The sequence below is a fragment of the Sarcophilus harrisii genome, chromosome 4, assembly GCF_902635505.1.
Source record: "Sarcophilus harrisii chromosome 4, mSarHar1.11, whole genome shotgun sequence".
Classification (NCBI taxonomy): domain Eukaryota; kingdom Metazoa; phylum Chordata; class Mammalia; order Dasyuromorphia; family Dasyuridae; genus Sarcophilus; species Sarcophilus harrisii.
The window spans coordinates 158,425,083-158,436,003 of record NC_045429.1 but is presented as its reverse complement, the minus strand read 5'-3'; the positions used below and the strand labels follow the sequence as shown (position 1 = coordinate 158,436,003).

Sequence of the window (10,921 nt, the reverse complement as noted above, 5' to 3'; positions counted from 1 at the left end):
TCCTGCTACTATTTACCTTATACAACAAATGATAATTGAATTTCCACTATCTTCAAGGAACTATGCTAAACACTATGGAAATTATAAATAAAAGCTAAGTAAAATACAACTCCTGCCCTCAAGGAGATTATAATCTAGTAGTAAGGATGAGACAAATAGTGAATGATTGTACAGTGATTGTACATTGTACAGTGTAAGATTGTACAATCTTACGATTGTATCCTAAGAGATACAAAAGATTGAGAGGAAGAAGAGAACCTTCAGATGAAGGACTTTGAAAAACTTATTGAGGAAGTGGTATCTGAGACAGGGTTCGAAGTCTGAGGAACATTTGGGCAGTAGAACTTTCTGAGACACAAATCCAAAAAGTACAAGGGGTGTTTGAGAAATGACTAACACAGTTTGAGTAATAGGAAGGATGTATATAGAGTGAAGATCATAGTACTACAGGGCCTGATCTTAGTTGTAGCAGTGATCTATGAATTTGAGAATTTCTTTACCATTTGGTTATAAATTGTGAACTGGGGGTAACCCTGGAAGATGGATGCTATTATCTCATTTTACGTTTGGGAAAATGAGGTAGAGAGAGGTTAAATGATTTGCCCAAAGTTACATAACTAGGAAGTATCTAAGGTAGAATTTGAACTCAGGTCTTCTTTACTATCCCCAGAGCTCTATCCATTGTGCTGCTTAGCTGCTGTTATCTGGAAAATCTCACTGTATGAGCTGCCTCACTTCAAAGGACCATACTCAAAGTTAATAAGAACTCTTGAAGCTCTCCATCGTACACCTGTGATGGAATCCTAGCTAGCATTCACAATTTGCAGTTGCTCTAGGCAGAGACTTGATTTTATTCTTCCTGCTTCATTAAATATACTAATAGTTCTGTTGCGGAGGATGGGTAGCTCACTTCACTGTCATGGCTTGCACAGATTTTAGCAGAATGCTGGGAGTTCTCACTATAGCAAACCCAGTATAACCTCATCCACTCCAGATGAAAAATTGTGGAATGTTTCCATTCCAAACAATGGTAGAAGCTTGTAGTAATTTGGAGAGAGTTAGAAATCTTTGTTCTATTCTCTCTCCATTTTATCCTCCCCTCCAAAAATTTTTTTTCTCCCCAAACACTTATTTATAATTCCTTTGAGAAGACAAAGCACAGATTATACTTAGCCCAATACATTTTACTAATGAAACAATAACAAAAAGAAAGTTCACTTGGAGATAATATTGTAAAGATAAATTTGGATAATATTTCAGACAATAACAGCCTAAGGAATTTGGACTTAATTATGCGAGAGACTGCAGAATACCGTCTATGGAAATAGATGAGAAAAGAGATGAGGAAGACACAGGAGGCCATGATGAATCCAAAATTTTGGACCCTGGCGACTGAAATATGATCATGATAATTATGATTTTGCTTTCAGGAAATTATACAGATTGGATTAGATGATTGCCCCAAGCACTGTATATGTCTAAATGGTCATTTGTACTATTAGAGACAATTGTCTTTAGATTACTGGGTTTGGAAGCTAGATGACAGAAAGTTAAGGAATAAGACAGAAGTAAGAACTAACTTGGGATATTAGGATAGAGGAAAGTGTGTGTGTGTGTGTGTATTTTTGGGTGAAGGAATAGGATAATGAAGACCTGATATTTATAAGCAGAAAGAAGTTGATAATGAGAGACGGATTGAAATTTCAAAAGAGAGGATTATAATGGTGCAATATGATTCTCATTAGCCCATGAGCTGCAAAGATTGTCAGAATCCATGCTCTGGAATTAGTATTTTTTATAATTTTCTATAGTATTTTCTATAATGAACCCCAATAAAGTAATCTACAATTACTTATAGATGCTGTCCCTTAATTGGAGGTCCTAGAAAATACAACTATTTATATATATTTATTTTTACCAGACTTGACAGAGAGGGATTTGGAATAGAGCAAGTTATCTGTTGCTGAAAATAAATCTTGTAGATTCTACATTAATTGAAAAGACAATTCCATGCCTCATTACCCTCCAAAGCCAGAAACACCCAGCAACACTTGACAAGAGGCCTAGAAAAAATGGCCAACAAGTTTAGAACCATCACTATTGGCAGCTAAACAGAAGCCCGCCACAAAGTGGGAGGCAAAGGGTGGAAACACAATGTATTTCTCTTTCGGTGTAATTATGTCTAGGGCTATTTTCCCCTAGAAATGGTTCTTGGGATTTTTTTTTCAACATGTGATTTCATTGGAAACCCTGTTATAGAAACCTTCATTAATGCAGGTTGGTAATTAGTTTGTAATTTATAGATTTGCCTGGATGGGGATATCATCATCCCCTAGAAAGGCTAAGTGACTTGTATAGGATCACATGGCCAGTCAGAGGCAGGACAACCCTGACTTCTAGGCAAGTTCCTTTGAGGTCCTAGTGAAAGGTCCTCAGCTCCAGGGGACCACCAACCCCAGGGAAGAAAGCAAGTTTAAAATGAGAACAACTTTAATAATAACTGCATCTCCTGCAACAGACCTCTCTTTTTCCATTTTCTTCCTGGAAAATAGAGCCAGGAATATAGAAGAGGGAAATTTCTTGTCTTGAGAGGCAGAAAGAGGTAAGACAATTTCACTGGCTAATAAAAAGAGGTGACACTATTTTCTTAGACAGTATTGGGTGATCAGAGATCACAATATTGACCACGAGGAAGGGTCCCAGGAATGTATCTTCCCAGTTTTTGCATGGAGAGGAAACCTGGAGGAAGAAGCCCAGAAGTCCTCTTACTCCTTGAAGCTCTTATCCTTGTCCCTGCCAGTTCCCTAGCATGGGAATCCTGAGGGTTATCTTTGTGAATTCCTCACTCTCTCCAGGCTATTTTGATCTCTGTCAGGAGGACCACGTGGACCTTTTTCTTTTTATGTCTTCAATCCATTGTCACCCATTATCACCCAGTTTTTCTAACTTTCTCCCAGGAATATTTAAAGCTGACCCTCCTACTTTGAATGAGACTGGAATCAAAACATCATTCTTATTTTAGTTTCCTTGTGCAAGCTGAGCTGCCCATACATGCTTCCGACTATTCATTATTAATAATAACGATTTCACTCTAATAATGACAAGACCACAATCTTACTGCGCTTGACGGTTTACTAGGCACTTCATTCATAACTCTGAAGTCTTTCTTTTAGTAGAGTTTAAACTTGGTTTTTTGGTTGTCTTTGTATCATTTAGTGTAGAGCCTGGTACTTAACAGTAGCTTAATACAAGCTGTAATTAGATAGAGAGTGCAAATATTCCATTTTATAACTGAGGACACTTACGCTCACGTAGGTTAGTTAAGAGTCATACAGCTTCCGACAGGGGAAATCCCAATTCGAGTCCTCCCTGCCCCTCATGTTCCTATCTTCTACCTCCAAGAACTGCTCTTTTTACCATCATGTTATATCTGCAGGATTGGTCGTTATTATTATAATTGTTCTCATTTTAAACCCATTCTCCGTGGGGTTGGTAGTGCTCTGGAGCTGAGAACCTTTCACCAGGACCTCAAAGGAAAAAGGCGCAGTGCTTCCTGCTGGCCTCCCACCCTCCTCGCCTACCAACCCACCCACCCACCCACTGGCTTCTCCCCAATCGCCTTCTATGGTTTCAAGTCTCCAGCGGCATGTGTTCCTTTCACGCCTCGGAAAGGGGTGGGGGGAGATCAAAAGGGAGGGGGAGTAAGAACCCTATTATTTCTTCGGTGGGAGTGGCGAGTCAGGAAGCACAAAGTTAGGAGCCGCCCCTTTAAACGTTCAGCTTTGGATCCTTTCTTCTACTTTCCGGATGGAGGGACAGAGCTGGGAGAAAGTTTTCACGCAGCGTTGGGTGAGGGTGAGTGATGGAGTCGGAGCTCCACGCATTTGGTGTTGTTGGAAGGACTCTGGACGCCCAAGCACTTGTTGCGGCCAATACATGGTGAGGAGCATGGACATCTTGTTGGCTTTTTTTAATTCGTAGAAGATTGTAGCCCTTCAAAGCCAATTCACTGATCCAGGAAAAAGACTAGACAGGTCGAAGCGGCCAAGGAGAAGTCCAGAGAAAAGAACGAAAACGAAGGCTGAGTCCAGAGAGTCCGGCTCTTTGTCATTAAGTAAATGAAGAGAGTTGAATCCTTTCCCATGCTGCGCCAGGGGACTGTCTCTCCTAGGGGTTTCCAAGCACTGCAAAGGCGTTAACCCTGACTACCTCTGGAACAGATACAGCCGCATTTCTCTACCAGGAACCTTGAGGCACAAATTGATTAAAGGATTCCCGCCACTAACCACAAATCAGCCTCTCTCTCCCTCTCCTTTTTCTTTACTACTTTTCAGTGTCCCCTTCCCACCCCTCTTGCCTCTATACTTCTGCGATTCCTTGGTGACGCCGGCTCGTAGCTGTCCAGCACTGTAACCTGGACCCGCGGAACTGAGAGGACTGCCCTCTTGGGAATCCTCCGCTCTTCTCCACAGACAGCCTGGGAGCAGGTGAGGGAGGCTCATTCTCTCTCTCTCTCTCTCTCTCTCTCTCTCTCTCTCTCTCTCTCTCTCTCTCTGTCTCCTCTTCCCCCTTCTTCTATCCCTTCTTCTCCTCTTTCCTTATCCCTCACAGGTCTCTGTTCCCCAGCATTTGAGAAGTGACCAGGCACCAGGATGCAGCTGTGCAAAGGCCGGATGCTGGGCATCTCAGTGGCCATCGCCCATGGGGTCTTCTCGGGCTCCCTCAACATCCTGCTCAAGTTCCTGATTAGCCGCTATCAGTTCGCCTTCCTGACTCTGGTGCAGTGCCTGACCAGTTCCACCGCTGCCATCAGCTTGGAGCTGCTGCGGCGCCTGGGACTTGTCTCTGTGCCCCCTTTCAGCCTGAGCCTGGCGCGCCCTTTCGCCGGGGTCACAGTGCTTTCCACGCTGCAGTCCAGCCTCACCCTCTGGTCCCTACGGGGTCTCAGTCTGCCCATGTATGTGGTCTTCAAGCGTTGCCTGCCTCTGGTCACTATGCTCATCGGCGTCCTGGTGCTTAAGAACGGGGCTCCCTCCATTGGGGTCCTAGTGGCCGTACTCATCACCACCTGCGGGGCAGCCCTAGCAGGTGAGCAGCTAAAAGCTTCCTTCCTCCCCCACTGTATCCTCCTGGTTTCCCTTCTCCGGTTTATACACTGCCCGACCCTAAAGCCCCGCTCCCTCCCAATCCTTCTTTCCTCGCTGCTTTATCCCGTTTCCGCCTTCTCCATTGGTTCCCCTTTTTGGTGCTGCCTCAGTCTTTCAGTCTCCATCATGCCTCCCTTTATCAGTGCCAGGCCCAGAGCGCTTGGAGCCTTTATTAACAATAGATCAAGACAAGGGGGTGTCATGGTAAGAGTCCTAGATTTGATTAAAGCCTGAGTTCAAGTCCCAGCTTTGTCCATTATATACTGTGACACTTCGGACAAGGAACTTTCCTTCTTTGAAAGCCAGTTTCCTCGTCTATAAAAATGTATCTATAGAGTAAGGGAGAGAACAGGCTTAGGAATTGTGGGTTCAAATTCAGCTCTGCTACTTTACTGCCCGTGTAAACTTAAAAAAGTCATTTCTTTCCTCTGTTTCTTGGTTTCCTCATCCCTAAAATAAAAGGGTTGGACTAGATTATGAGTTCTTAACCTGCAGATTGTGAATTAAAATTTTTTATTAACTATTTCAGCAGGTTTGCTTCCCTTTGTAATCCTTTGTAATATTTTGTTTTATGTATTTAGAAACATTATTCTGAGAAGAGATTTCACTACAGTGTCAAAGAGGGTTGTTCTGTGATACAAAACCCCAGGATCTTGGTTGTACTCTGACAGCCTCAGAGAAGAAGATGGGGTTGGGGACTTGATTGAAACCTCTGAGCTCTTTGAGATGACTCTTTGACTAGAACTGGGAGTAGGATTGAAGTAGGGAAGGAAGGGAGTAGAGGGGGAGAGAAAATGGTAGAGGCCAGATCAGGGTCATGTTGGGATGTGAGGTCACCTAAGGCTGAATTTTGGAGAGGGGGAAGGAGTGGAGCAGAGGGACAAAGGATGCAAAATAGTCCTTCTTTGCCAGATTCCATGACCAGATTATATATTAATATATGTTGGCTAATGGGATCCAGCATGAAAGAAATCAAAAGGAGAGTCATCTGATAGGAAAACAGCACTCACTTTAAGCAACTATGGACTCATTGAGGAAAGGAGGGGGGTGGGATAGTTTCCACAAGCAAAAAAAAAAAACCTCTGTGTCTTGAATTCAATTTCCCAATGAGTACTCTTCCTGGTTATCCTGAATATGCAATGGAAGCTTGGCAGCAGGTCTGTGCCTTCCCGAGCTAACCACAGTCAAGGGTTCTTTCCACACTGCAAAAAACAATCGCGTTCCTAGGTACAATGGCAATCTGGGGGCATCAGGAGAGCTCAATGTCCATTCAAGTACTCCAGACACAACCCTTTCAAGCTGTCTATGAAGAAAGAAAAGAAAGAAAGGAGAACCCAGTTTCAGTTTAAAATAAGGAGATAAGAAAGAAATTCTCTGCTCCCCTATATGCCTCTAAGAGGCAGCTTGATGTTGTAATAAGATCACTGGCTTTCCAGTTGGAGGGCATGAGTTTAAATTCTACCTGTTTCCTCATTTATAAAATCTTGAAAAAGGCCCTTCCCTTTTTGGATTTCCCTTTCCTCACCTGTAAAAGGAGGGTGCTGAAGAATTGGCTAAATAGCCTCTTAGATTATTTGAGGATTTAAATATCAATAGTCTTGTGTATAGTACTCTATTTTCCTTAGGAGCTCAAAGCACTTTACTTTTATCCTCACTAAAGAGAGAATGAAGACCTATCCTGAGTTTTCCTTTAATTAATGATAGAAATTTTATCACAACAAAGCTTAGCGTGAAATAACAATTCACTTGACAAAGTCAGGGAGCTTGGTTTCTCTACTTCTGATCCCATCTTCATTGTAAATACATTTAAAACTTGTACAAAAATAATCTTTTTTTTTCTTTTCCAGGAGCTGGTGATCTAACTGGGGACCCCATTGGGTATGTGACAGGTGTCCTGGCAGTATTAGTTCATGCTGCTTATCTTGTGCTCATTCAGAAGACCAGCGCAGACTCCGAACATGGAGCCCTCACAGCCCAATATGCCATTGCCATCTCTGCCACCCCTCTACTTATCATTTGCTCCTTTGCCAGCATGGATTCTATCAATGCTTGGGCCTTTCCAGGATGGAAAGATCCAACCATGGTCTGCATCTTTGTGGCTTGCATTTTGATCGGCTGTGCCATGAATTTTACTACCCTCCACTGTACCTACATTAACTCTGCTGTGACTACTAGTTTTGTTGGAGTGGTGAAAAGCATAGCCACCATCACCATGGGTATGGTGGCCTTCAATGATGTGGAGCCCACTTCTCTGTTCATAGCAGGTGTGGTGGTGAACACCTTTGGCTCTCTAATTTATTGTGTGGCCAAATTCATTGAGACCAGAAAGCAAAGCAGTTATGAGGACCTGGAGAAAGACCATAGGGAAGTCTTGCAGGAGACAAATGGAGCTCAACCACCATTTGTTATGGAGCCCCTGCCCTTGGAGAAAGGAAATGGTGACATGGAAGGAGAGGAGACAGCCAGTGGGATCAGTCAGCCCTGCATAGAAAAGCCTAAACATGGTGCTGAGGAAACAGCACTGGTTTCCAGCAACAACCAGGAGAGAGAAGGAGTTAATAAGAACTCATTAAAAGATGCTTACCTCGGAGTGTGGAGATTGGTTAGGGGGACTAAATATATGAAGAGAGATTATTTGCTAGAAAATGAGGAACTCTCCAGCCCCTGAAAGGGAAATGTATGTATATTATAATAATAATTATTATATATGTATAAAATGTACATATATACATACATACAAACATTTTATATATATGTATATGTTTTAATAAGGAAGATCATATATTTTATTCCTAGTCAAGTGGGAACACACAGAAGAGATTGCAAGGGCAATACAATATGATTGTATGAAATACAATATGAGAAAACTAACTCCTATCTATATTATCTTCACTGAGATTAAAGGGTATGAAACTGATTAACAAAATAAGATAAGTTGTATTGGTTTTAGGTTCTTGACTATTAATATTTCTTATTCTCTGCTCCCCTCCTCCCCCAGGTATCTATATTTTCTTCCATGTGGAATCTAGAAACAATACACTTTATAGGCCTTCATAGGAGAGTCAGGACCAACAGTTCTGTTAAAATGGGGACTATAATTTTGCTAACCTGTCAGAAATGCGGGAAAATAAAATAAAAATGGCACTTGCTCTATGAAGGCAGTGATTTGATAGACTCTATTTATAGATATCTTAAAATCTTGTGTTTACTTTTTGGCCGAATTTTTCTTCAGTCGTTTTAAAATAAATGATCATATTGGATCTTTGTAGAGGAAGTAAGAGCTTTTTTGAAAATACTGGTCCCAGGTTTTTAAATGAGGTATTTACAATTCATGGTTAGTAAATACAAAATTATTTTTATTAACAGAAAACTATTTATGACCTTTACCTTGTAATGCTGAACCACTAAACATCAAATCCATTTTATATTGTTTTCACTGTGTTTGATATTCTGTAGAGTGAACACACTGGCTGGACCACAATTCAACAGTGACTGAATCTCAGCCAGGCAGAATAAAAGACATCTTGGAATATAGTCCTTTTACTCATTTAAAACCAATTTTGTGGCATCTTCAGCTGTGTTTATGTTAGAATGATGTTTTTCTAATATCAAATTTGAAAACACAAATACTGGTTTGTTGCTTTTACTGTTACATTATTAGAAACTCATATTTTTAGTGTTTGCTGTTCAGTACTCTATAATCATTTTGTATTTTTTGCCTTTATATATATGTATGGACTGTCTATTATATAGGAGTTATGTTTCATAATTCCCAAAAGGAAAATGGGAATTTGGTCAAAGCAGCCTGATTTTCCACTGAAGGAGAATAATGTAAACTAACATGAAACTGTGCCTCCTCTTCAGGCATATCATATTGTTAATAGAATTCAATGAACATTGAAATGGGATAATAAACTGTGTCATGCTTTGCAGAAATCTGTTTTTTTTTTAATGGTGTTGTCCATCATTTCAGTCAGTCAAAAAACATTTTATTAATCCTTTATTAATTCAATTCAGTTCAAGCATTTATTAAGTGCCTACTATGTATCAGGCATTGTTCTAGAAATAAAAAGACAAAAAAGGAAAACAAATTTTGCTCTCAAGGAGCTTATATTCCACTTAGGGAAAGAATGTTTACTTAGATAAATGAATACAAAATAGACACAAAGTAATTTTGGGGAGGACAGACAGCAATAGGGAGATCAGAAAAGATATTGTGAGTAAAGAGATGATAAAGCTGAGGTGGGGATTCTGGAAAGTGTAAGAAAAGAGGGACAACATCATAGGCATCTGTATTTTATATAAAGATACAACTGGACTGCTATGACTAGGAGACAGCAAGATGTCTAATTTGTCTGGAATGTGAAATCAGTCTGGAAAGCTAGAATGGAGCCAGATTGTAAAAGATTTTTAAAATTTTATTCTGGAGGAAACAGGGTAAATGAAGCTTTCAGATCAGTGGAGTGATATTATTAGGGAATATTAATATGGCAACTGTGGTGAGGTTGAATTGGAGGGAAGGGAGTTTAAATGAGACATAGTTCCAATCCTAATGGAGCTTAGAGTAGAACAGGTGGCTATAATATACACACAGGTATCTACAACACAAAACATGATATCTCTGCTAACAAAGGGATATGGAAGGTTTGAGTGGGTGTCTGTCTCTCCTGAAAGAATTGGTCACAGAACAGGTGCTAGATTACCATTTATGCTATAACTTCTTCCATGTTATTCACTGAATTATAGAATCATGAAATGTGAGAGGTCATCCAATTAAACTTCTTTATTTTAATAAATTTTATTGATATCTTTTTACATCATAGTTATTCCTGGATATACTACAATGCTCACTGAACTTTCCCACATAACAAAAAAAAATAGTTTAGCAAAACCAATAAATTAATAAATGCATACAGGGTATCTATTAAGTATTTATGGATGAAGTGAGACAATTCCTAGCCTCAAGGCATTTCCCTTTAATAGGTGAAAACAAAAACCCCCCAAAAATGGTTTGGGAAGTTATAGGAATGGTGAATGGAGTTAAAGGGGAATCAATTGAATGTTTTCTACTTAATAGCTGGTTTTTATTTAGCACTATATATAATCTTGGTGGTGGGAATATAGCAGCTAGAGTAACAGATTTGGTGTTGAGAAGACTTGAGTTTAAATCTTACCTCTGATAATTACTATGTGTCCCTAGTCAAGTCATTTAACTTCTTTTAGTCTCAGTTTTCTCATCAGTAAAATGGGAGTAATAATAGCACTTGGCTGATAGGATTGTCATGTCAAATGACATAAAATATATAAAATGTTTTCACTTTCAAGTGCTATACACGTGTTAGTTATTCTAATTACTGGTATTTTTTTTATTAAATGCAATAGTGATGATGATAAAAAATAATAGTAAACATATAAATAGCAATTTAAAGCTCTCAAATTATTCTATACATTATATAGTTTGATTTTCAAAAGTATTCTGTTAAGTACATGCTATTGGTAGACTTAATTTACAGATAAAAAATACCAAAGCTAGGAGATGTTTACTAACTTGCTCAGTGTCACATAGTTATTGAGTATCACAGTAGAAATTTCTTTTCCTGATTCTTCTTAGTTGTGACTCTGTTTCAGTTCATTCAGATATGCTCCTTTTTCTTTGAGTTTTTCAGATTTTAATTATTTTTTCTTTTTTATGCAACAACAGTCCATTAGAGTCATCATAATTTGTTCAACCACCCCTATCAATAGGGGCTCACAATTTATTCATTTACTATTAT

At 39.7% G+C, this 10,921-nt stretch overlaps 1 protein-coding gene across 1 annotated transcript; it reads left to right on the top strand.

Moving 5' to 3' along the window:
* Positions 1 to 4,539: 4,539 nt before the first annotated feature.
* On the top strand, positions 4,540 to 9,078 carry SLC35D3 (solute carrier family 35 member D3). Its single transcript, XM_003769490.3, has 2 exons — positions 4,540 to 5,088; positions 6,995 to 9,078. The coding sequence occupies exons 1-2, from the start codon at positions 4,653 to 4,655 to the stop codon at positions 7,813 to 7,815; spliced, it is 1,257 nt and encodes a 418-aa protein (XP_003769538.1). The 5' UTR covers positions 4,540 to 4,652; the 3' UTR covers positions 7,816 to 9,078.
* Positions 9,079 to 10,921: the final 1,843 nt, after the last annotated feature.

Excerpts from the sequence above, each read along its gene's own strand:
- SLC35D3 (XM_003769490.3), top strand. The coding sequence starts at position 4,653 with ATGCAGCTGTGCAAAGGCCGGATGCTGGGCATCTCAGTGGCCATCGCC. Across the intron at positions 5,089-6,994 it reads CTGCGGGGCAGCCCTAGCAG|GAGCTGGTGATCTAACTGGG; the intron begins GTGAGCAGCTAA and ends TTTCTTTTCCAG.